The 27,476-nt window shown below is 42.8% G+C and overlaps 1 protein-coding gene across 3 annotated transcripts in view; it reads right to left on the bottom strand.

Annotated features, from left to right (window-relative positions):
- The window catches only part of UBE2E2 (ubiquitin conjugating enzyme E2 E2), a 356,286-nt gene that overhangs the window by 63,740 nt on the left and 265,070 nt on the right, over window positions 1-27,476 (bottom strand). For all 3 annotated transcript variants that reach the window (XM_070459847.1, XM_070459846.1, XM_070459848.1), the window contains exon 4: window positions 20,359-20,491. In XM_070459847.1, the coding sequence (XP_070315948.1) occupies window positions 20,359-20,491 (133 nt within the window). The remainder of the gene's footprint in view (window positions 1-20,358; window positions 20,492-27,476) is intronic.

Genomic DNA, 27,476 nt, shown 5'->3' on the forward strand with positions numbered 1-27,476 from the left:
CCAGGCAAGAACACTGGAGCGGGTTGCCATGCCCTCCAGGGGATCTTCCTGACCCAGGGGTTGAACCCACGTCTCCTGCACTGCAGGCGGATTCTTTACTCACTGAGCCAACTGGGAAGCAGCATGTAAGAAAAGCCTGAACAAACTTTTTGGCCAACCCAATATTTCTGACCAGCAGATTCTACACATAATTTAGAAAACTACTGTAAAGCAAATAAATACCTCCAAGCTGGAAAGCTGATAATGACAGTAACAATGATCAATTCAAATAAGGTTTCAGTAATAATCTCTATTTTTAGCTTCCATTTTTCAAACATTTTTTTGATCAGGAGATGAATGGCACTGTGATTTTACTGAGGAAGTCTGAGATCAGTGAGAAGTACATTCCTCCTAAAAAGACTTTTCCATGGAGACCCGGAGAGGAAATATTTGGAGCCTCTGTGCCATAAATCAGTGAACCATATGAGGAAGGTCCAAAAATAGCAGGATTACCATCATTCAAGTGGGTGTTGGCCAGAGGCTCACCATGAAAGTGTTTATTTGAACAGCTTGTTACAGTACATTAAAAAATGTCGGTCCCACCGCCCTCCTTGACATCTCAAGTGCTCTTCTCTCAAAACAGACTCAAGAGCACGGTCCCAACAACGAATACAACCTAAGACTACAGTATCAGCTGTAACATCAAACCTGCAAAAACCCATTATAAGTTGGGGGAATCACACGTCCTTAGGACTGAAGTCATAAGTGTCAGTGAAACAAAACAAAAATCCTCCCACAGTTTAAAAAAGAACCTGGAAACGGAATCCTCCTTGAATAAGTGGCAGTAAGAGAATGAAAATGAATCATTAACTAGAAACCATGGTGCGTGAAGGTGACTCCCATGTGGCGAACAAGACCACACAGCATGTTCCATTTGGTTGTGGACCAGAGCAACTTTCTGAGAGCTTCAAGGACAATTTAAATGATTAAAAAAAAAAAAAAAAAACTTCATAGCATAGCCACTGAAGTTTAAGAAAGTCTTTCTCAGTTCCTTTTAAGTATAGAGGTGGAAACATACATGACTAGACCCTTTCCGCTGTCCTGCTCGCAAGTTGGGGCTCCCTGATCAGTTCCCAGAGCCCATTCCAACCACAGAGCAATCGATCGATCACTCCCACCTCCGGCAAGACAGGATGCCCATGAAGGCTGGACCAGGGACCAGTCACTAGGCTCCTTCTGATAAACATCCCGTGTGCACAGGACACTTCAGGAACACACACTGCATGAGGCTCAGTTTGGTTTTTCGCATGTGCGTGTTCCTTTCTGTTTGTGGCTCTCTCTCTCGCTGGTTTCTTTTCCACCTTGTATCCCTGGAAGAGTGATCTCTTTTGACCCACTCTGCTGTCTCAAGCTTCAGTAATGGTCTCCTTATGGCAGGACTGTGTCGCAATGCAGACAGGAGTCATTGCGTGTGACTTCATTCTCAGGGTGCAGGGTTTTTCTATAGAACTCTCATGTGCCTGGGCTGATGAGTGTTTTGCATCTGCTTCTTCATGGGCTTCAGGAAGACAACTCTAGTTTGAGAGCAGACTGTGTTGGGTTGCCCAAAAAGTTCATTCGGGATTTCCCGAACCTGAGCAAACTTTTTAGTCAACCCAACATTGCTGTTCTTGTTCAGTCACTGAGTCGTGTCCGAGTCCTGTGACCTCATGGACTGTAACACTCCAGGCTCTTTTGTCCTCTAGTATCTCCCAGAGTTTGCTCAGATTCACATCCACTGAGGCAGTGATGCCATCCAGCCATCTCATCCTCTGTCCCCTTCTCCTCTTGCCTTCAATCTTTCCCAGCATCAGGGTCTTTTCCAATGAGTCAGCTCTTCACATCCAGTGGTCAAAGTACTGGAGCTTAAGCTTCAGCAAGAGTCCTTCCAATGAATAGTCAGGGTTGATTTCCATTAGAATCAACTGGTTTGATCTCTTTGCAGTCCCAAGGACTCTCAAAAGTCTTCTCCAGCACCCACAATTCTTTTTTCTTTTTTTATTAGTTGGAGGCTAATTACTTTACAACATTGCAGTGGTTTTTGTCATACATTGAAATGAATTAGCCATGGATTTACATGTATTCCCCATCCCGGTCCCCCCTCCCACCTCCCTCTCCACCCGATCCCTCTGGGTCTTCCCAGTGCACCAGGCCCGAGCACTTGTCTCATGCATCCAACCTGGGCTGGTGATCTGTTTCACCCTAGATAATACACATGTTTCGATGCTGTTCTCTTGAAACATCCCACCCTCACCTTCTCCCACAGAGTCCACAAGTCTGTTCTATACATCTGAGTCTCTTTTTCTGTTTTGCATATAGGGTTATCGTTACCATCTTTCTAAATTCCATATATATATGTGTTAGTATACTGTAATGGTCTTTATCTTTCTGGCTTACTTCACTCTGTACAATGGGCTCCAGTTTCATCCATCTCATTAGGACTGATTCAAATGAATTCTTTTTAATGGCTGAGTAATATTCCATGGTGTATATGTACCACAGCTTCCTCATCCATTCATCTGCTGATGGGCATCTAGGTTGCTCCCATGTCCTGGCTATTATAAACAGTGCTGGCGATGAACATTGGGGTGCACGTGTCTCTTTCAGATCTGGTTTCCTCGGTGTGTATGCCCAGAAGTGGGATTGCTGGGTCATATGGCAGTTCTATTTCCAGCTTTTTAAGAAATCTCCACACTGTTCTCCATAGTGGCTGTACTAATTTGCATTCCCACCAACAGTGTAAGAGGGTTCCCTTTTCTCCACACCCTCTCCAGCATTTATTGCTTGTAGACTTTTGGGTAGCAGCCATCCTGACTGGCGTGTAATGGTACCTCATTGTGGTTTTGATTTGCATTTCTCTGATAATGAGTGATGTTGAGCATGTTTTCATGTGTTTGTTAGCCATCCGTATGTCTTCCTTGGAGAAATGTCTGTTTAGTTCTTTGGCCCATTTTTTGATTGGGTCATTTATTTTTCTGGAGTTGAGCTGGAGGAGTTGCTTGTATATTTTTGAGATTAATCCTTTGTCTGTTGCTTTGTTTGCTATTATTTTCTCCCAATCTGAGGGCTGTCTTTTCACCTTGCTTATAGTTTCCTTTGTTGCAGCACCCACAATTCAAAAGCATCAATACTTCCGTGCTTAGCCTTCTTTATGGTCCAACACTCACATCCGTTTATGACTACTGGAATAAACATAGCTTTGACTATAAGAACCTTTGTTGGCAAAGTGATGTCTTTGCTTTTTAATACCTTGTCTAGGTTTGTCATAGCTTTTCTTCCAAGGAGCAAGCATCTTTTAATTTCATGGCTGAATCACCGTCCACAATGATTTTGGAGCCCAAGAAAACAAAATCTGTCACTGTTTCCCCATCTATTTGCCATGAAGTGATGGGACCGGATGCTATGATCTTAGTTTTTTGAATGTTGAGTTTTAAGCCAGCTTTTTCACTCTCCTCTTTCACCCTCATCAAGAGGCTCTTAGATTCTCTTCACTTTCTGCCATTAGAGTGGTTTCATCTGCATATCTGAAGCTCTTGATATTTCTCTGAGCAATCTTGATTTCAGCTTGTGATTCATCCAGCCCAGCATTTTGCATGATGTATTCTGCAAAGAAGTTAAACAAGCAGGGTGACAATACATAGCCTTGAATACTCCTTTCCCCATTTGGAACCAATCCATTGTTCCATGTTGGTTCTAACAGGTGCTTCTTGACTTGCATACAGGTTTCTCAGGAGGCAGGTAAAATGGCCTGGTATTCCCATCTCTTTAAGAGTTTGTTGTGATCCACGCAATCAAAGGTGTTAGTGTAGTCAATGAAGCAGAAGTAGATGTTTTTCTGGCATTTCCTTGCTTTTTCTATGACCCAACAAATGTTGGCAGTTTGAGCTCTGGTTCCTCTGCCTTTTCTAAACCCAGCTGGTACATCTGGAAGTTCTCAGTTCACAGAGTTGCTGAAGCCTAGTTTGAAGGATTCTGAGCACAGCCTTACTAGCATGTCAAACGAGTGCAACTGCACAGCAGTTTGCGCATTCTTTGGCACTGCCCTTCTTTGGGATTGGGATGAAAAACCTGACCTTTTCCAGTCCTGTGGCCACTGCTGAGGTTTCGAAATTTGCTCACATACTGAGTGCAGCACTTTCACAGCATCATCTTTTAGAATTTGAAATAACTCAGCTGGAATTCCATCACCTCCACCAGTTTTGTACACAGTAATGCCCTTAAGGCCCACTTGACTTCACACTCCAGGATGTCTGGCCCTAAGTGTGTGACCACACCATCGTGGTTATCCAGGTCATGAATACCTTTTTTGTACAGGTCTGTGTATTTTTGCCACCTCTTCTCACTCTCCTCTGCTTCAGTTGGGTCCTTACCGTTCCTGTCCTTTATCGTGCCCATCCTTCATGAAGTGGTCCCTTGATATCTCCAGTTTGCTTGAAGAGATCTCTAGTCTTTCCCATTCTGTCGTTTCCCTCTATTTCTTTGCATTGTTCACTTAAGAAGGCCTTCTTCTCTCTCCCTGCTATTCTTTGGAACTCTGCGTTCAGTTTGTCTAACTTTCCCATTCTCCCTTGCCTTTCGCTTCTCTTCTTTTCTCAGCTATGTGTACAGGTTCTTCAGACAACCACTTTGCCTTCTTGCATTTCTTTTTCCTTGGGATGGTTTTGGTCTCGGCCTCCTGTACACTGTTACAAACCTCCATCAGTTCCTCAGGTACTGTGTTTACCAATCTAATCCCTTGACTCTATTCATCACTCCCACTGTATAATCATAAGGGATTTGAAGTAGGTCACACCTGAATGGCTGACTGGTTTTCCCTACCTTTTTCAATTTAAGTATGAATTTTGCAATAAAGAACTGATTACCTGAGCCACAGTCATCAGATTTTGTTTTTGCTGACTGTACAGAGTTTCTCCATCTTTGGCTGCAAAGAATAGAGTCAGTCTGATTTTGGTACTGACTATCTGGTGTGTCTGTGTGTAGAGTCATCTCTTGTGTTGTTGGGTGTTTGCTATAACCAGTCATTCTCTTGGCAAAACTCTGTGAGCCTTTTCCCTGCTTCATTTTGTACTCCAAGGCCAAACTTCCCTGTTATTCTGGGTATCTTTTGACTTTCTAGTTTTGCATTCATCCAATATTACATATACCAAAATATAAGGCAAGAAAGTTACCTCTTGGTCAACTTACATTCAAATAGAGGTTTTAGAGCTCAAATCAGTTTTTTTTTTTAAAAAGGAAAATACAGAAATTCAACAATACACTAGCAGTAAGACACTCCCAGGAGTACAACTTAACTGTTTGAAGGCTTGAATTAGAATAGCTTTAGATGTCCTTTGGCAGATCAATGGATAAGGAAATTGTGGTACATGTACATAATGGAATATTATTCACCTATAAAAAGAACACATTTGAGTCAGTTCTAATGAGGTGGATGAAACAAGAGCCTATTATACAGAATGAAGTAAGTCAGAAAGAGAAATACCAAAACAGTATATTAACACGTATATATGGCATTTAGAAAGATGGTAATGATGACCCTATATGCAAGACAGCAAAAGAGACAAAGATGTAAAGAACAGACTTTTGGACTCTGTGGGAGAAGGCGAGGGTGGGACGATATGAGAAAATAGCGCTGAAACATGTGAAATAGATGACCAGTGCAAGTTCGATGCATGACACAGGGCACTCAAAGCTGGTGCTCTGGGACCACCCAGAGGGATGGGGTGGGAAGAGAGGTGGGAGGTGGGAGAGGGGAGGGGGGTTCAAGATGGCGGGACATGTGTACACCCATGGCTGATTCGTGTCGATGTATGGTAAAAACCACCACAATATTGTAAAGTAATTAGCCTCCAACTAAAATAAATAAATTACTTTAATTAAATAAAATAAATTTAAAAGGGCATTGAAAAAAAGAAATACAGTCCTTTCAAACAGGAAAGTTTTAAAAAAGCTGGCCACTTGAGTTTCCTACAAATGGGTTTTCACGGCTTGGACAAATTTTCCAGCCATATAGTCACATATGGATTCTAAAACTACTGAATCCCAAACAGTTGAGAGGGAAGTGAAGATGATCTAGTATCTAAACAGGAACTTGTGCCCCAAATAACACTTACACATTTCCACTGTTTTCATTCACTGAGCACACACACAGTACCTGAGTGCCCACTGAAAGCAGAATCCAAAGCTTTCTGAGTTAAATATCCCCACAAGGGGGCATCACCTCTCACCTTCCAAATCAGAGACTAGACCAGCTCTTCCTGGGGACACTGAACTTAAAACCATTATGTGGGGCAATGCTGATCCAACAACACTTACTTATTAATTGGTACTGCACAGAGAAGACATCATTTAACAAATGTCCAACGATCCTCCACTTCGAAGACAAGATGATTCATTTCTGCTTTATAACTGCAGAAGTGTCTCATACATAATGACAATTAATTGCAAAGCATAACAGCTGAGATACTTAATGGAGTCCACGTAGAGTGTGTAATAGATGACCAACTATGACAGTCACTGTTCAATTAAAGACAGTGACATAAATATAAGGAGAATGCCATCCTTTGCATTTGGTTTAGTTTTTACAGGTCTCACATTACCGGAGGCAACTCTGTAAGGTGTAGCCTATTTACAGATTTGCTAAGTGTAAAATGAAAGTGATATACAGACTTCTTTTATCCCTTGGAAAAGAAGTAATACATTTTATGTTTGCAGACATAGGAAGTGCCAGTTATTTATCTTAAGAGATTAATAATTCAACATACATGCAACCCAAAACAAAGTATTCATCATTGCTAGCTGGAAGTGACAATTTGATTTTTCATATAGCCCACAACAGTCTAGAAGTAAACTGTATTTGAACACAGTCTAAAATGAAACAATGACTAATTCTGTTAATGATACAGTGAATTAACAGCAATTATAGAGTTGGCTGAATGCCTGAATGTTCAGCTAGTGCTACATGACAGACACTTTCCTCTGAAAGCGGCAGAGTGTTCATAAATACCACAGAAGTTTCCACAGTCTGTGTGTGTTCTGGGGTGGGGGTGGGGTAATGGTTCCCTATGTCTGTACCATAAAATTAAAAAGCATGGCATGTATGTCATAGAAAATGTTATCTACAATTACTTAGAATCATAAATTACAAGATGGCCAACAATGGGTCAGGCTCCACTGTAACCAACGTGCCCTGATTACATAATTTGATTTCATAATCACCCTGTGAGTATGGTATTACTATTATTCTCAATTTAAAAATAAAGAAGCTGAGTTGCAGGTTCAGAGGAATTCAAGTGCTTCTAGTTGAAGCAATTCCAATTGTAAGTAAAGAATTTATAAGGAGGAAGCAAAACCAACCAATACAAATACACACAAGAAAAACAACCCATACCCCAGAGAGATTTTAGAAAATAACAGAAAACCAGGAAGAGGATAAAGAAATTTACCTGTGAATTCTCCATCTCAACAGTTTGACTTTAGACAGAAAAGTTAATGACACGGGGATTCAATCACTTTTTCAGGTCAAGTTCTGATAGAGTGGGAATTCAGGTAAAGTGCTTTTAGCAAAGAGAAGAAATGTGATATTCATTATTATTATGATTGCTCTTATTCTGTAAAATGACCCGCCATAGCTGTGAGATTACTGAAGGTGAGAAAAACCAAGTCTGTCAACAAAAGGTAAACAAACGATATTTTAGTATGACTTGAAAGCTGGCATTTAGATTTATCTAATTTTTGAAGCATTTGAGTTTCTCCATTCAGAATATCGCAGTGTGTATTCCTCAAACACCTGTGGGGAGCAGCTCCTGGTGTCCAGGGGGGCTGACCCGACACGGGAGGCGGAGAAGGCGGCTGGAAGGCGGGGAGGCCAGGTGTCCACGGCGGAGCAGGAGCTCGTCTCTCCGCAGCTCGGGCCGCAGGAGCGCCGGGATGAACGCGGCGCGGGGCGCAGGGCTGCCTCACCCCGCGCCTGCAAACTGGCCCCCAAGGATCGAATCCTCTGCAGTCAGTGAGGCGGACTTATCTCAGGGTCACAAAACGGGGTTCTGTGACGAACAGCGTGGAAGTCTTTTATGATATAATGTCTGAACACCTGGCCAAATCAAGAGCAAAACGGATACAGGCGACTCAGCAAAGAAGAGGGGCTGTGGAGGGGAAGGTGGGCAGCCCGCGCCGCCGCCTGCAGCAGGCGCCCGGGAGAGCGCCGGACACCGCGGCATCAGCCGCCCGAAACGGCTGGAAAACCACTGCGACTCGGCCACGCTGGGGTCCTCCTGCCGACAGCTGGGGAGGAGAGGGGGCCCATTTCTCACAGCCCAAGGGCAGCCATTCATTTGTTTTTTATTAAAATTTTTTTAAAAAATTGAAGTACAGTTGATTTCTAGTGTGTTAATTACTGCTGTAAAGTGATTCAGTTATAGAAACATACATGTATATTCTTATCATCTTTTCCATCATGGTTCATCACAGGGGACTGAATACAGTTCCCTCCGCTGTATGGTAGGGCCTGCGGCTGGTCAATTCTATATAGAACAGATCCCGTCTACTAACCCCAACCTCCTGCTCCAGGAGGTGGTCCTTTAGTGACCTTTGGGTTGAGGCACCTCAGAAAGATGGAATATGCTTGTCCCCTTACCTCCTCACCCCCAAAAGAATACTGAGAACTGCCACTTGTCATAAATCATCTGCCTGCCAATGCAGGAGACCTAGGAGAGGTGGGTTCTATCCCTGGGTCAGGAAGATCCCCTGGAGCAGGGCATGGCAACCCACTCCAGGCTTCTTGCCTGAAGAATCCCATGGACAGAGGAGCCTGGCGGGCTACAGTCGGCGGGGTCACAGAGTCAGACCACTAAGTGACTCAGTATAGCACTGTGAGGCTATTAGCATAGCTCTGCTGGTCTCCCTGGCGAGCATTAGGAGCTACTGAGCTTTACTGAAGGAATGTTTCATGTTATTATAAGGGATTATTTACATTTTTTATCTACTTTTTTCTGATGATAGCTAGTCCCTTGGGCTGCAAAGAGATCACACTAGTCAATCCTAAAGGAAATCAGTCCTGAATATTCACTGGAAGGACCAATGCTGAAGCTGAAGCTCCAATACTTTGGTCACCTGATGTGAAGAGCGGACTCACTGACAAAGAGCAGTCTCAAGACTAGTCAGGCCAGGGTCAGGATCTCCATGTAGAAAGGCAGTCAATTTATCTACCTACCTACCTACCCTACATACCTATGTATCTATACATGTATATCTAACTATGTATGTATCTATGTATCTATCTACCCATGGATCTATCCATTAATCCATCCTCCCATCTCTTTACCCATCTGAATAAATTTGATGTGCCACACTGTGTAAGTTTAAAGTGTGCAAAGTGTTACTTTGATTAATTTGTATACTGTAACACCACTGCTGATGAAATAATTATTAATTATGTAATTGTAGTACAATGTTATTGTTTATGTTCATCACATAGATGCATTAGATTTCTGTGGCTTATTTAGTACTAATTACAAGTTTGTACCTTTAAACACCATTATTCTGACCCCTCCCCTCCATCTCCTGGTAATCTCCATCTTTCTGTTTTTTACACATTTAACTTTTTTAGATTCCACAAAGAAGTACTATCATCATACAGAACTTGTCTTTGTCTGTCTGACTTATCTCACTTAGGACAATGTGCTCAAGGTCCATCCATGATGTCACACGTGGGAGGATATTTTTTTCTCATGGCTGAAAAATATTCCATTGTGTGTATGTATCATATCTTTTTTATCCATTCTTGATGGGCATTTGGGTTGTATCTGTGTTCTGGTAACTGTGAACAGTGCTGTGATAAACATGAGTGTGCATACATCTTGCTGAATTCCTGTTTTCATTTCCTTTCGGTATATACTCAGAAGTGGAATTGTTCGATCCTATGGTAAGCAAACCCATTTTTAATTTTTTCGAGGAGCCTCCATAGTGGTTGGACCTGTCTTCATTTCGACCTTCAGGGGTTGGTTCTCTTTTCACCACATCCTCACCAGCACTTGTTGCCTTGTCTTTTTCATGACAGCCACTCTGACAGGCATGAGGTGACAGCTCACTGTGGTTTTGACTTCCATCTCCCTGACGTTGGATGAGGTTGAGCATCTTTTCATGTGCCTGTTGGCCATCTGTATGTCTTCTTTGGAGAAATGTCTATTTAGTTCTTCTGCCATTTTTCTATTGTTTCATTTTCTTTGTTATTGAATTGACTGAAGGTCAATGAAGAATCTGCCTGCAACGCAGGAGACCTGAGTACGATCCTCAGGTTGGGAAGATCCCCTGGAGAAGAGAATGGCTACCCATTCCAGGATTCTAGCCTGGAGAATTCCACAGACAGAGGAGCCTGGTGGGCTACAGTCCATGGGGTCACAAAGAGTCAGACACAAACAACTAACATTTTTAGTTTTACTTTATATATTTCAGATATTAACCTCTTGTCAATATATGCTTTGCAGAGACAGTCTTTCATTTCGTAGGCTGTCTTTTCATTTTGTTACTTGTCTGTTTTGCTGTGCTGAAGCTTGCACATTTGCTGTGGTGCCATCTTTGATTTTCATTGTCGTTTGTGGTTTTGGTGTTGTGGCCCCCCAAATTATTGCCAAAACCAGTAAGGAAGAGCTTCTTCCCTGTTTTTTCTACAAGTTCTAGGGTTGTTAATAGTTCAGTTGCTGAGTCATATTTGACTCTGCAATCCCATGAACTGCAGCATGCTAGGCTTCCCTGTCCTTCACCATCTCCCAAAGTTTACTCAGATTCATGTCCATTGAGTCGGTGATGCCATCCAACCATGTCATCCCCTGTCATCCCCTTCTCCTCCTGCCTTCTATCTTTCCCAGCATCAGGGTCTTTTCCAATGAATCAGTTCTTCGCATCAGGCAGCCGAAGCATTGGCGCTTCAGCATCAGTCCTTCAAATGAATATTCAGGTTTGATTTCCTTTAGGATTGACTGGGTTGATCTCCTTGCAGACCAAGGGACTCTCAAGTTTTAGGGTATCAGGTCTTATGTTTAAGTCTTTGATCCATTTTGAGTTGATTTTTCTGAGTGTTGTGATAAGGGTCTAATTTCATTGTTCCGTGTGAGTTTTTCTAGTTTTCCCAGTACCATCGCTGAACAGGTTTTCCTTTCCCTAATGGGTTTTCTTGGATCCCTTGTTGAAATATCAGTTAACCATACAGTTCTGGGATCTCTAGTCTGTTTCACTAGTAGATGTGTCTATTTTTGTACCATTGCCTGTTTTTATTACTATGACTTTGTAGTGTAGTTGAAAGTCCAGGAGCACGAGGCCTCCAGTTGTGTTCTTTCCTGACTATTCAGGATCTTTCATGGTTCTGCCCACATTTTAGGATGGTTCTTTCTATTTCTGTGAAGAATGTCTTTGACATTTTAATGGAGATTGCACTGAATCTGTAGATGGCTTTGGGTAGTATGGTCATCTTATCAATATTAATTCTTCTGATCCACAAACACGAGATGTCTTTCCAATTGTCTGTCTTCTACAATTTCTTTCAGCAGATTTTGTAGTTTTCATTGTACTGGCCTTTTATTCTTTGGATAAAATTCATTCCATTTATTTCACTGTTTTTGATGCTACTATGAATGGGATGGTTTTATTTCTTTTTCATATGCTTCATCATTAGTGTAAAGGAATTCAATTTATTTCTGTGTGTTGATTTTGTATCCTACCACTTTACTGAAATTATTAATTAATTCCAACAGTTTTTTGACTAATTCTTCAGAGTTTTCTCTGTACAGGATCATATCATCAGAAAACAAAAACTGTACGTCTTCCATTCTGATCTGCACGCCTTTATTTCTGTATGCTGCCTAACTGCTCTGGCCAGGACTTCTATTAGTATATGCTGAAGACCAGTGCTGAGGGTGGCATCCTTGCCTTGTACATGATCGTAAAGGAAACACTCTCAGTTTCTCTCCATTGAGTATAATGTTACCTGTAGGTCTGCAGTATACGGCTTTTACTATGTTGGTATGTTCCTTCCACATCCAGGAGACGATTTCTCCTTTAGCTCAGGGCTAGCAAAATTCAGAGATCAGTATTTACTGTTCAACACCGAATTGATACTTCAGGGTCTGCTTGTTAGGAATTTATTGGTGAAGAGTCCCAGGTGCCTTTGGCAAAACCGAAACACAGGCACTCAAAACCTCTCCGCAGCACCCTTTCCTCTTTGTATCACCTCTTTCATCTCCCTCGCAAAACCCGATTTAGAGGATGATGTAATATAATGAATTTATACCAGAGTGTGAATTTTAAGAGCGTGTTCCTTCTTGCAAGGATTTAGGCAGCTAATCTCTCCCTGTAATTGGGGAAAGTTCAGTTTGGAACTGGGTTTGAGCTCCAGCTCTGCTGCCCACCTCCTAGGTGACCTGTGAGCACATGGTCTCCGAGGGCCACAGCGTTCTGACTGATGAAGAGTGGGGGATGGGGCCATGGGGGTAAATGCTGTCTCTGTGGCAAAGCTGCATGGGTTACATCAGGCACGCATTTTTACTGTATGCCTACGGAATCACCAGGCATCGTTCTAGATGCTGGGAATACAGCTGTGTGCTGTGCTGAGTCGTTCAGTCGTGTCTGACTCTTTGCGGCCCCATGGACTGCAGCCCGCCTGGCTCCTCTGTCCATGGGATTCTCCAGGCAAGAACACTGGAGGGGGTTGCCATGCCCTCCTCCAGAGGATCTTCCCAACCCAAGGATCGAGCCCAGGTCTCCCACATTGCAGGCGGATTCTTTACCAGCTGAGCCACCAGGGAAGCCCCAGAACACTGGAGTGGGCAGTCTATCCCTTCTCCAGGGGATCTTCCCGACCCAGGAATCGAACCCAGGTCTCCGGTATTGCAGGTGGATTCTTCATCATCTGAGCCACCACGGAAGCGACAGAAATACAGAGCTGTCCCTGTGTCCAGGGAGCTCACACGCTAACTAGAGAAAGGGAAGCATAACCAGCTCAGAGAAATGCAGGATGCCAGGGGGGAGAAGTGCTATGGAGAAAGTCAAGTTTGGTGGTGGGGTGCTCAGGAGCGTAAGGTGCTCGGAGTTGTCACTAGAGACTCCGCTGGAAAGGTGACATGTGAGCTGACGCCTGCAGGGAGGAAGGGAGTGGACCATGTGGATTTCTGGCCGGACAATGCAGGCGGAAGGAAGGGCAAATGTCACAGTTCCATGGAAGGAGCCCGCTTAGAGTATCTGAGTCAAGAGAGGCAGATGGTGACTTCAGTGTGATTCTGGACGGTTCGGTGCGCTTTTACTTGGTGAGGTGAGAATCACGGGAAGGTTTGAGGTGAAGAATGGACATATTCTGACTTTCATTATAAAAGGACTGTTTGGGGACTTCCCTGTGGTCTAGTGGCTAAGACTCTGCACTCCCAGTGTGGGGGACCTGGGTTCAATCCCTGGTCAGGGAACTAGATCCCATATGCTGCAACTAAGAGTTCCCACAACTAAGACCTGCATAGCCAAATAAATAAATAAAATTAAAAAAAAAAAAAAAGGACTGTTTGGTACCCGGGCAGGCACCGCAGGAAGGATGGTGCCGGAGCAGGGGGGTCAGACGGGAGCCTCCCCAGCACGCAGGCAGGGGAGCAGCTGCTGGCGGCCGTGGCTGGAGGGATACTGGAAGGCCTGTTCGTACGCGGCAGGAGTCTGGGTTCTCCTGAGTATTTACGTTGACCCGGCGAGACTGGATCTGGCCAGGCTGTGTGGGAAGAGTCACGGAGGACCGCAAGCTTTTTGCTTTAGCAACCAGAAAAGTCGGTGTCCGTCCATCGAGGGGGAGCCCTGGAGGACCGGCCGGGCGGGAGCCGGCAGGGCGTGTGATGCCGAGCTTGCTGCGGGAGCTGACTGTGGCGTGCTCAACTGCACGTGTCAGACAGGCAGCGCCGTCCGGGTGCCAGCTCTTGACCATGGCTGGGCTTTACATGAATGTAGGGACTCAGGTCAAAAACAAGTGCATTCAGGAAGTCCTCTGAATAAACACGGGTAAGAAGAGAAATCGCAGTGGAAACTTAAAAATCAGTAAACTGAATAATAAAAATAGGATATACCAAAACATGCAGGAGATAGAAAAGACCATGCTCACTGGGGAGACAGTCTTAAATATATATTGGTATATTGCTGAAAGTAGCTTAAATACACCCACGGCTGATTCATGTCCATGTGTGGCAACCACCACCACAGTATTGTAAAACAATAGTCTTCAGTTAAAAAAACTCAATAATCTATCCATTTGAAGAACTTAGAAAAAGAGATACAAATTAAATCCTTTCAAAAAAGAAAAGGAAAAAGATTATGACAGTAGAGTGCACAGACGAATGAAACAAAACATATAAACATATAAAAGGAGAAGTGAAGAACCTGGCTTTTCCCGAAAGGTCTAATAAAATTCCTAGTAATGCTGATCAAAAGACAAAGAGGGGAAAGAGTAATTCTAATACCAGAAATTTTAAAAGGGCAAAAAATTGAAAAATTAGACGGTATTATGATGTTTATGCCAATCACTTGAAAATATAAATAAAAGGACATATTTCTTAAAAAAAAAAAAAAAGACTTAGAGAAACTAAAAGGAGAAGACAGACAGTATACTCGTGCCACAGCGAGGGGAGCAGTGACCAGGAGGAGGCCAGTGGGGGATTTCTGACCTGCTGGGGATGGTCAATTTCTTGACTGGGGTTATAGCTACACAAATGCTTCTCTTTGTGAATGTTTATCAGTTTCTATACCTATAATTTGTGCTGTTTGTACATGTATATTATATTGCAATAAAACATCTCTCTAAAAATTATGTAAAAAAAGCACAGCAAACTAGCGCTTGCACAGCACTCCAAGACACCTGGGTGTTCTCTCTCTAAGATCACAGGGAGTGAGCAGGAGTGGTTTTACACTCTGAACCACAGCATCCTCTGAAGCTGCTGGGAGATGCTTGTCAGCTTTCTTCTTTGAGCAGAGCAGCAATGACAATGAAAACAAGAAATAATAATACCCTAGTTAGAATAAAACTATGATGAACTTTAGTTACAGATCACTCTCTGGCTTTCAAATGCTGGGTATTGTTGCTTCCTGGGTAACTAGTTAGCTACATTATTCATGATTAGCCTTGACCTACAATTTAAGGTTGAAATATTAATAAAATGAGCATAATACAATGAAAATGATGAAAATCTGATGGACCTAAATGATCTATTTCATTGTATGAAAGCAATGAATGCCTTTCCTATTAGCTGAGAAAAGTAAGCAAACCATAGTTAATTTTATAAAAACAAAATCAAACCATAAAACATACAAGACACTCTGAAATGATCTCTAAGTTAAGATTTATTTAAAAATGTGTTTGATGCAATTTGTAATAGAAGAACAAACTATATTAAAAAGTTTTTAGATACTATTAGTGAAGAGTTTTTTTCTCACACAGATATGCATGCTTGTAGTTTTTCTGTTTATTTTTTTAAACATGCTAGGTACAAATTTTATCATTCCTTTTTGGAAAATACCCACCAACAGATACTGTGCTGCCCTTCCCAGGAAAACAGTGCTTTCTAGTCAGAGACTAGAGCATCAGACAGTACATCTCCCTGGGGGACAGGCGGCCCGAGATACTACTGACAGAAGAAACTACGGGCGTGGCTGCTCCTTCTGTCTGCCCACTCTTAGGTCTGTATGGAAGGCCCACTTATTTTTTAAAAAATAAAATATCCAGATCCACAGAGAGACAGAAAAAGCCAAATTATGAATAGGCTATGTCTGTATGTTTCTACCGTAAAACCCAGGTCTGAGCTGTTAAAGCTAGTAGGACTCCTTATCCTTCGGGTATGTGCCGTCAGCATCTCTGAGACATGAGCCGCCAGACACAGGGTGTTGCAATCTTTTCAAAGGGTGTTCAGCAAAAAAGAATGAAACATGAGTAAAACATATTCCGTTATTTCGCTTCTGAAATTTTCAGGGACACATTAAAATACTTACACGTTAGACTATTTTAAAAGTGCTGGTTTTGAGCACAGTAAAATTATCTATGACATGAATATTAAAAAATGTATTCGCCAATAAGATATAAAACAGTTCCTACTTTACAAATAAGTAGATATCTGAACTATAACATTAAAATGTATGTCTACACTGAAAAAGAAATACAGAATTAAAAGACTGAGACATACTTCTGACTTATTATGCTTTTCTTTTTGGCTGTATATACACTATTCCTAGATATAGTTTCACTAAGCAGGTATTTTTTTCAGAAAAATAATCCTATCATTGGTGGTGAAGTATTCAACTAAAGACTTGGCATGAGATACAACTACCAGTGTCATGCAAACAGACTTGCTGCAGATTTAGGAAGAGAGGCATACTGATTAAAGAAAATCAACGTACTAAAAACTGCACTGAGATACAGCTTTCGAAAGTACAACCAGTACTTGACTGATTTAAAACTGGTCCTGTCTGCTGTTCAGTCACAAGGTTGTGTCTGACCTTTTGCGACCCCATGGACTGTCTGAAGCCCACCAGGGTCCTCTGTCAATGGGATTTCCCAGGCAAGAATGCTGCAGTGGGTTGGCATTTCCTTCTCCAAGTAAAACTAGTATATGAAGGGTAATAACATTACGTACTTCATTAAGCATTTGTTTTGCATGCTTTATTAGAATTTGGAGGAATTCTGGAAGAAATGATTGGAATGACTCATCTGAAAGTGTGAAAAACTAGGTACTAGAATGTGGGATGTTCAAACTGATGAAGCTCTACTCCCCAAAAGTTCCCACGGCAAGAAGGTACATCCACGTCACCCCAGTGACCTTTAAGCGATAAAGTTGAACCCTGAAGCACTTAAAAGTTCTCAGTAAGGATTCCCAGTCTGAGAGTTTGGGAAAAGGGATCTCAGGGATTCTGTCATGCTACAGGCATAAAGGTTCATTTTATGGTAGATATCTGGTAACAAACAGCCAGCCAATCAACCCACTCCAGTATTCTTGCCTGGGGAATCCCGTGGACAGAGCAGCCTTGCGGGCTACAGTCCACAGGGTCATGGGTTCATCCACAACTGAAGTGACTTAGCATGCACGCAGATGGCCAATCAGATTTACTTGTAAGCCTCTGCTCCCTCTCACTATTTTCTCTGACTAAGTACCCCGGTTCACTCTTGAGGGTATCAGAAAATCTTACATGAATCCAAGTGTGTGCCGAAGGCTATTCGAAAAAGAGCAAAGGATGAAGGCGACAGAGAAATAAAAACCAGCACGTGTGTGCATGCTCAGGCTCTTCAGCCCTGTCCAACTTTTTGCAATCCAATGGACGTAGCCCGCCAGGCTCCCCTGTCCATGGGATTCTCCAGTGGATCCATGCCCTCCTCCAGGGGATCTTCCCGACCCAGGGATCAAACCCTCGTCTCTTATGTCTCCTGCATTGGCAGGCAGGTTCTTTACCACTAGTGCCACCTAAAACAAGACTTAACCCCAGATATGGACTATTTAGAGCAACAAGAGACTAGAAAGGACGGGCGTGGTACTTCCAAATTATTAGTAAGCAAGTCTGTCTTAGTGAAAAGCTTTCAAGACACATGCCAACTTTCCCCCTTCAAGTCATACTTCTGTCCACAAAATCGGACTTCTAAAACTGACAAATCAGCTGGTGACAATTTCTTTTAAAACGTCCAACAGGTTTCTAGTACATGGGCACTTAAATGATAAGTCAATACCCAAAGTTTGATTTTTCTTTGTCCTCATGGATTGTCTAAGCAGATTTATCCGCTGGAGGGATTTAATTTTTTTCTGGCAGTCTTCTTGACAGGCTCCAGTTCAGCTGTTTGCTTTGAACACTCCCAGGAAAGGGAAGCCCTTTCTCAGAGGTAGAGCTATTCAAAAGCAGACTGTCCCGCGATGGGTCAAGGTCTTCCCCCCAGGGAATCGAAATTTGTTTCCCTGTGACTGATGCCCGCCCCTTCTATTTTTGTTCCATCCAGTCACTGAGAAGCCAGTCTAACCCAACCCACGCCATGGACATCAAAGGACAGCTATCACATTCCTCCCAGGACCTATTTTTCCTAGTAAACATCTCCAGGGTAACTATGTCTAATTCAGGGGAAAGTACATGGTCCCTGGAGGCCAAGTTCAGTAGATTCCTGGTTGCTTATTCTAAGAAAACCTCTCTAAGCCTCATATAAGTTCTCTCCTCTGTAAAGGGGAATAGCCCAGTCTTACTAGGGTGTTCGGAGGAGGGACGGCTTGGCTGCGGCTGCCCACTACAGAGCTTGACCCAGTGGAGAAACTCCAGAATGTGAGAAAATCTTTCCCTCCCCAGCTGACTCCTGTGTGCCCCCCCAAAAACGAAGAGCTCGGAAGTGAATGAGGCACTGCAGGTACCGCAGGCACCGCACGACGGGCTCAGAGTTCCAGACGCTGTGCTCCTAAGAGTATCTGCGGAAGGTCTCAGGACCCTGCAGCTCCCACAGAGCTGTTCTCAGTCAGAAGCCCACACATTATTGTTTATATGGAAACAAAGCAAGTCTCCGTTTCCTGCCGCGTATCAGGGCCTCGCTCTGATTTTCAACGACACGCTCCCCTCTGAGCTGTTTCCACTCCACCCTGTTGCTTCTGGCCCATCCTCCGAGCCCATCAGGGACGCCTTTTCAGAAATGGAACTGTCGGACCTCCCCGCTCCCCCTCCTGGCTCTGTTTGATTCACACACTTCTGTCCTGCAGAAGCTGGAGACGCCCACGCTTTTCCCGAGATGTATGTTTCATGAAACAGACCGCACCAGGCTCCCGAGCGGCACCACTGCCTCATCCGAGCCCCCAGCCCGCCTGCACGCCGGCATCCCTGTTACTGAAGGGACTGCCCGAGACAGGTGCTCACATCCCGGCAGAGCGACAGGGCTGCAGACGACTCAGCGGCTGGTGCGAAGGAGAAGAGAAGGCCGCACGGTCCCCACCCATTAAAGGAGGAAATAAAGGTCAGCTGTCCTGTGGCTTCACCACAGGGATCTGATCAAACGCAGCCCTGCGGGGCCCGGGGCCACCGGCTCTGGCTTTCTGGATAAGAGGTCCTGTGTGACGTCCTGGCTTCAGTCCTGACAGTGTTAGGATATGCTGGGCAAGTTACCTAGTTTTTCTGTGTGTGGCTCTCCTATTTGGCAACATGATAGTCATGGCTTCTCGCTTTGATACCAAAATAACAGCCATGTCTCTGTGGAAAGGAAGGAAGAGAAGGAAAATAGAAGGGGGCAAGGGAGGCAGGGAGGGGACCCCGGGAAGTCACGGTGAAGGGCGAGGCCGAGCTTTGCTTTTTAAAGTGTTTACTCCAACCCACAACGTTCAGAAGTGAAGCCGGGTCAAATGAGAACTCTGTCTTGGTGGCCAACAGAGAGAGTCAGCGTTCTCTGGGTCTTTTCATTTCCAAAGTGGAGAATGACTGCTTTACTTGGAATAGATGACCAACAAGGACCTACTGCAGAGCATGGGAGCTCTGCTCAACATTCGCTGACAACCTACAGGGGACAAGAATTTGCAAACAGACAGACACGGGTATGTGGATAACCGAGTCACCTTGCTGCAGACCTGAAACTAACAGCACTGTGCTTCAGTCTAAAACAAAAAGTTTTCAGAAAGGGAATGGATTTAAAGTCATCACACGTTTGACTTACATGCAGTAGAAAGTACTGTGAAGAATGCTTAAAGGAAATAATCGCATTCTAAGTGAACTGCATCACCCATGTCCTGACAACGCTGGACTCTCAGACTTTCTTCAGCCGTTTATGTACGACTTTTCATCAGCCCATCATTCTTATTAATGGACAAATACACACTCTCCTTTACTGAATTTTCCTGACATAATTGTTCAGTCTCTGGGGTCACACCTTCATCTGATGTGTGTGCACCTCCCGTGGGCAGCTGAGCTTCAGAGGCACCAAGGCTCCGAACTCACGGCCGGCGCCCCAGACCTGCTCCTGAGAGTTCCCTCAGCCCAGGCCATGCCCGGATCTCCTGGCTCTGGGGCTGGCACCAGCCCATCCTGTCTCCTACTTCCATGCATTAACAGGCTGTCTTATGTTACCTTGAAACATACACCACAAAAAAAGGTGATACGAGAAAGGATGAGAAAGAACAATGAGGTGCGCATCAAAGGTTGGGATGAGGGAATAAACAATAATTTTTCCACTTACATACAATCAGTCCTGGGAAGTTGTCTATGCTAACAGAATAGACATGCATCCCTAGGTGTGCATACTGAAGAATATGTATATGTGTGTATATATATATATATATATATAAATAAGCGATAATACATATTGCTAAAAATGGATGAATACATCATACTGACCTTGGGGGGTTTAAACGGATAGTCAGGTGAAAAGGTTATGTCAAGAAAGAACACCCCTCCTTCATAGACAGATCCTGGGGGTCCCAATATAGTTGACCTCCATTCATAAATGTTGTCTCCTTTGGGTCCAGCACTGAAATAAGACATACAAATGAAATGTGCTTTAGAGATGATATAAAGCTTGGAACTGTAAAAATATCTATTTATGATAACAATAAATTGAGCCATTCCATAGAAAACACACCAAAGTTAATAGGTTAATTCCAAATGAGGATTCACTTGTCAATATCATCAGTATTCTATAAACGAAATATGTTGCTATTACTAAATAATACAGAACCAAGAAGTTCTGTTTTGCCATTCATAACCTTAAACCTATGAAACAAAAGATTCCAAGGACCACAGACCAGAAAGCAGGAGCAAAATTTTTAAATTAATTTTTACTGGAGCAAAATGTTTAATAAAGCGTAAACTTATTTCTGAGACCCTGAAAGGGTGGTATAAGGTCAAAGAGATAAGTTTTCAAAGCTAGAAGGAATGCTAGAGAAAAAAAACAGTCTAATCCTTTTGTTAACTAAGAGCACCAATGCAGCTGATGGAGATCAGGAAATGGTCATCATTCGTAAAACTCAGCTCAAGAATTACATCTGAATATTCTTTTCTCACTCCATGCAAAGATTCCCCGCTCACGCCCCCAGCATCCCGCTAGTGTGGTCTGTAGAAGACAGGATGCATCATTTTTGTTTTATACCTGTGCTTAACTGTTTGCTTTTTCCATCCCTCTCTGGAAGTTCTCCGAGGAACAGGTTCTGCCTTATTCTTGGTACTCAGTAAATAAGAGTTTGTCAGATGCTGCTGCTGGAATAACAGCCAAGCGAGGGAAGCCACGTGGCTGCTAGCTGCAAACCTGTGTTCCCCAGCTGCAGAGAAACTCACGGGAGGAAAAGAAGACCCACACGAGTCAACCGAACTGTCCCCATTCTTCCAGAGTAACAGAAGGCAAAGTGAGATCATAATTAAGCCCTCCAGTGTTCTTCCTGCCACATCAACCTGAAAGCACATCAGCCAGAAATCCCCTCACACCCTGCAACAAAGTGGGCAATCCTGTTAAGGTGCTTGAGAAGATTTTATTGCCAACAAAGATTTGTCTTCTTTCATAGTTTGAAATTAGTTTGTATCTACAACAATTTCATTGCTGAGCAGGAGACCAAAAAAGCATGCATCATCATCTATGACAGAGGAGGAGGAATACATCAGCACACCAGGCAGCAGACAGCCTCTTCAATGAACGGTGTTGGAAAAACCGGACAGCTCCATGCGAGAATCAAACCGCACTGCTTTCTCACACCACATATACCATTAAAGTCACAATGGATTAAAGACTTCACTGTAAGCCCTAAACTCATAAAAATCCAAGAAGAAAACAAATATAGTACCCTCTTTGACATTTGTCTCAGCAACACTTTTGGGGATGTGCCTCTCAGGCTAGGGGAACAGAAACAAAAATGAACAAAGAGGACTACATCAAACTAAAGCGCTTTTGCAAGTGAAGGAAACTATCTTTGAAGTGAAAAGGCAGCCTATTGAATGGGAGAAAGTATTTGCACATGACAAATTCGTTAAGGGGATAATATCCAGAGAATACAAAGAACTCATACATCTCAACACAAAAAAACAGACAACCTCTTAAAAAGTGGGCAGGGGACCTAAACAGACATTTCTCCAAAGAAGACATACCATGGCCAACCAGCATATGAAAAGATGCTCAACATCACTCATCACAAAATGCAAATCAAAACCACAATGAGGCATCATCTCACACCCATCAGAGTGGCAATCATCAAAAAGACAACAACTAACAAGTGTTGACAAGGATGTGAAGAGAAAAAGGGAACTTTCTGCACTCTTGGGGGGAATGCAAACTGGTGCTGTGCTGTGGAAAACAGTGTGGAGATTCCTCGGGAAACTGAAAGTACAACTTTTAGTGGAACTTTTGCTGCTAGTAAAACTAAAAGTAGAACCATACAATCCAACAATTTCACTTCTGGGTATGTATCCAAAGAAATGAAAACAGTAATTTGAAAAGAACATGCATCCCAGAGTTCACTGCAGCATTGCTTACAATGGCCAAGAGACAAAAGCGACCTGAGTGCCCATCAGCAGACGAATGGATAAAGAACATGTGGCACAGTGTTTTATATATATATACATATATATACATATGCGTTATATCTATGACATATATATGCATTGCATTGCATCTATGACGTGGGTTTCCCCTGTGGCTCAGGCTGTAAAGAATCTGCCTGCAATGCAGGAGACCCAGGTTTGGTCCCTGGGCTGGGAAAATCCCCTGGAGAAAGGAATGGCTCTCTCCACTCTAGTGTTCTTGCCTGGAGAATTCCATGGACAGAGGAGCCTGGTGGGCTACGGTCCATGGGGTTGCAAAGAGTCGGACATGACTGAGCGACGAACATTCCTCTTCACTTCATCTACGACATATACATATACACACACACACATATATACGTATATACATTGCTTTCGTATGTTGGCCATTGTAAGCAATGCTGCAGTGAACACTGGGATGCATATTCTTTTCAAATTACTGTTTTCATTTCTTTGGATTCATACCCAGAGGATGTGCATATATATAAATAATAATATATGGGGCTTCCCAAGTGGCGCTGGCAGTAAAGAACCTGCCTGCAATGCACAAGACATAAGAGACCCAGGTTTGATCCCTGGGTCAGGAAGATCTCCTGGAAGAAGGCATGGTAACCCACTCCAGTGTTCTTGCCTGGAGAATTCCATGGACATAGGAGCCTGGAAGGGTATAGTCCATGTGGTCACAAATGGTTGGACATGACTGAAGTGACTTAGTACACAGCACATATATAATACTATTATACATTATATAAAAATAAAATGATGTGTTAAATATATTGTTTATATATTTATAAGATGTGGAATGTGTGTGTGTGTGTGTGTGTGTGTGTGTGTGTAATATCACTGAGCCGTAAGAACGGCAATCTCGCCATGCGGGACAGCAAGGATGACCCCGAGGTCACGGCGCTAACTGAAACACAGGAAGACAAACGCCACAGGATCTCACTGACGTGTGAAATCTCGAAACACAAGAAAACGTGTATGGACACAGAACAGACTCAGGATACAGAGAACAAACAGGTGGTTGTCAAACAGGAGAAAGGGTAGGTGGATGAGAGAAACGGGGCAGGCGATTAAGCTGGACAAAGCTGCAGTGACAAAATAAATGAGCCACAGGCATGAAATGCACCAAGTGGGAAATACAGTCAATAGTCATGGGATAGTTTTGTATAGTGACAGATTAAACACCAAGAAAGCATGCATCTTCATCAATTTGGGATTATTCTGGGAATGCAAGGATAGTTTAATAACAGCGAATTATTAATGTAATTTATTTGCAGCACATTAAAGTAGAAAAAAATTACAATCACAATAGGTGCATAAAAAAAGCACTCAATAAATTTTAAAGATAGCTATTCATTAAAAAAACTTCTAGCAAAATCAGAATAGTAAGAAACTTCCTTAACTTGGTAAAAAGCATATACCAAAAACCTCATAGCAACTCTATATTCAATGGTAAAATATTAAAAGCACATGCTTTAAAAATTGAGGCTCATGACAAAGATGCCCACTAAATCCATTTCTAATCATTACTATCCTAGAGCTCATATCGATCAAGGCATGAAAGACATTAAGTTGAAAAACAAAACATTTATGGACTGGGATGGAAGAAACAAAATGTTTGGCATGTATGGTATTTATGTACACAGAAGAAAGCTACCCAAATCTATGTACAATAGATTAAATTTAATAAAAGCTTAACATAGTAGCAGGATATATGATCAACAGATGAAAATCAACTGCATTTCAACACATCAACAAAATTAGAAAATGCATTTTAAAATACTTTTTACAATAGTATTAAAAATACAAGGAACCTATGAATAGAGTTCAGGAAAAATATATTAAGAATTTTATGGAGAAAACTATTAAAACATATTGAAATACACTCAAGGAAATTAAATAAATGAAGACACCAAGTTTATAGGTAAGAAGACCCAGGACCCTGGGTATGTCAACTTTTCCTTGATTCCATGTAATTCTAATCAAAAGTGCAACAGATTTTTAAGAAACAAAACTTGACACAGTGATTCTAGAATGCTTTTGGGACCTCAGTGAAGCTCCTCAAACTTTTCTACCCACAAATGAAAACCTGATATATGTGGGAACTGATAGGGCTGAGAAAACAGTTTTGTCTTTGGCAACAGAGAAACTGAATTCCTACCTCAACCAGAGGGCACTCGTGGTAAAGACCCGCCTGCGAATGTAGGAGACTTAGACAGACGTGGGTTCACTCACTGGGTCGGGAAGACCCCCGGGAGGAGGGCATGGCAGCCCACTCCGTTATTCTTGCCTGGAGAATCCTATGGACAGAGGAGCCTGGTGGACTACAGTCCATGGGGTCTCGGAGAGTCAGACACGACTGAAACGACTTGATATGCAAACATACAGACCTCTGTTGTAGATGGATTAAGCAGTTAAATGCAAAAGTCAAAAGCTTTACAGTCTGACTAAAGAGAGTGACCAGGCAAGGCATAAACTGAGATCATATAACATGGACATGAAATTCTCGTGTCCAGCATATACTTACCTAAGTAAGTTATGAAACCGCAAAATCATGCAGTGACACAAATGCCCACTGATAGAAAAATGTGTAAAGTCACCCAAAGGAATACTACACAGCAATGAAAACATATAAACTAACACTGAGAAATCTTAAGAATATACTAACAAATACAAAAAGCAAGTGTAAAAGGAATGTGCACCATATAACACTATCTACAAAGTATAAAAACAGCCAAGAAAGGAAACAGGCGGGGGAACAGATGCTAAAAGTTCCAGAGAGGCGTTTCCTGGGTAGAATTAGAGGGTGGAAAGCAGAACTCAGGAGGAGCTTCAGTGGTTCTGGGGATGCTCTCCTACTCAGGGTGTGTGATGGATTCAGGAGCTATCTGTTTTATGGCTAGGTTTCAGAGCTTCCTTAGGTATTAGACATTAATATATTCTTAGATCTGTGTCAATTTTTCATATTAAGTATGCAGAAAAAGCCGACCAAGTTGCCACGTGAGAACAGTTAAGTTGCACGTACTGTGTGGTCCTAACTCTGGGAACTAGGGAAATAAAACAATATTTTATATCACTTATGGATACATATCTGTGTCAGCATCTTTCAAGAAATGAACTGGAAAAACGCACCTAAATTCAAGGCGGCAGCTGGGCAGGGAACGTGGGAGCGTTGGAGGGGGTGATGGGCGGAAACAGATCTGAAGGAGAGTTTAATTTTACTTTGAGGCTTTGATTTCTCTTATTTAGATACAAAAAATAAAATCACAGTGAGCCAAGTTCATTGCCAAGTACTGAAATAAAATTCAAAGAACTGGGGTCCAGCCTTCCTGCCCCGTCTGACCACGGGCCTCCTCTCCTGAAGTGGACAGTGAGGGCAGACAGAATATTCAGGTCAGAGGACAGTGAAACGTTGCCAACAACAGCATCTTGTTGCCAGACAAGCTCACTCATTCAGATAAATAATACACACAGTTATGTCCTGAGCTATAATTAGACCCAAAACGAACAGATAAGTTTATTAGAAGGAAGGGCTTAAAAGTAGAGTAAATTATAGGTTTGTAGTTACAACATTACTTCAAGGGAGATGAAGAAATTTAATTTAAAAAATATGGGCTTCGCAGGTGGCTCAGACTATAAAGAATCTGTCTGTAATGCAAGAGACGAGGGTTCGATCCTTGGGTTGCGAAGATCCCCTGGAGAAGGGAATGGCACCCCACTCCAGTATTCTTGCCCAGAGAATCCCAAGGACAGAGGCGCCTGGCGGGCTACAGTCCATGGGGTTGCAAAGAGTGAAACATGACTGAGCAACTAACCCTTTCTTAGACCCAACACAAACAGATAAGTTTATCAGAAGGAAGGACTTAAAAGGCAAGTAAATTATAGGTTTGTGTTTACAGCATTACTTCAAGGTAAGTGAAGAAATTTAATTAAAAAAACGCAAAGAGGAGAGCACACAGCTAGGAAACAAGAAGCAGAGACACAGTTCCCAAATCCGAAGACGTAACTTATGGGTCCCTTTGAGACATGCTAAGGTGATTTTCCAAGAATGGTCATCACAGTTAGGTATATAATGTAAGCTAATTACGGAGTCACCAAATTGTGCCTGCAAAGAAGAACTCGAAAGCAGAGGGCGGGAGGTTCTTCAGAAAGTGGACAGTGTCTGTAGATAACGTATATTTCGTTTATGCCTGATCCAAGTTTTATCTGGCTCTCAGTCAGAACTCCAACTTTTACTGCTTCTTTGAAGTCATTAACAGTGCACTGAACAACTCCGCTAACAACATCACTCTGAGTTGGTTCATGCTGCCAAAACGTGCCTTTCTGAGAAAATACTAGCAGTGACAGACTATCTGAAAAACAGATTGGTGCTTTATTTTTACTTTTTATGTTTTTAAAGATTTCCTTGCAGTATAGTTGACGTAGTGTTGTGCTAGCTTCAGGTGTGCATCGGAGTGGTTCAGTCGTACAGACGCACATCTCCGTTCTTTTCCCATACAGGTTATCACGGAAGACCGGAGCACTCACTGCGCTATGCAGTAGGTCTTTGTTGATTATCTTTCTTGTGTAGTGTATGTATGTAAACCCCAAGAAGAAATGTTGGGGAGGAAAAAGGATGAATCAAGAGCTCGAGATGGGTGTTTTAAAATGCATTTCACACTAACATTATTTCCTTAATACACAGATTGAGTCTTGGCAATCTGGCCACCTGCGTCATCTTAGAAATGGTCTACCTGCACCACTTATGATCCCAAAGCTTGCAGCAGACGTCCATGAACTACACAGCCCGCTGTCCCACGGTCATTTAATACATCCCAGTCGAGAGGCCCTAGCGGGAGTGTCTAGAACGGTGTTGGCCAATACGGTGGCCACGCGGCCACGGAGGACTTGACTGTATGCAGCTGGTTCCAGGTAAGAGGCACTGTCATGAAAAGACGCTCAACACC

The sequence above is a fragment of the Odocoileus virginianus genome, chromosome 32, assembly GCF_023699985.2.
Source record: "Odocoileus virginianus isolate 20LAN1187 ecotype Illinois chromosome 32, Ovbor_1.2, whole genome shotgun sequence".
In the NCBI taxonomy this organism is placed as follows: Eukaryota; Metazoa; Chordata; class Mammalia; order Artiodactyla; family Cervidae; genus Odocoileus; species Odocoileus virginianus.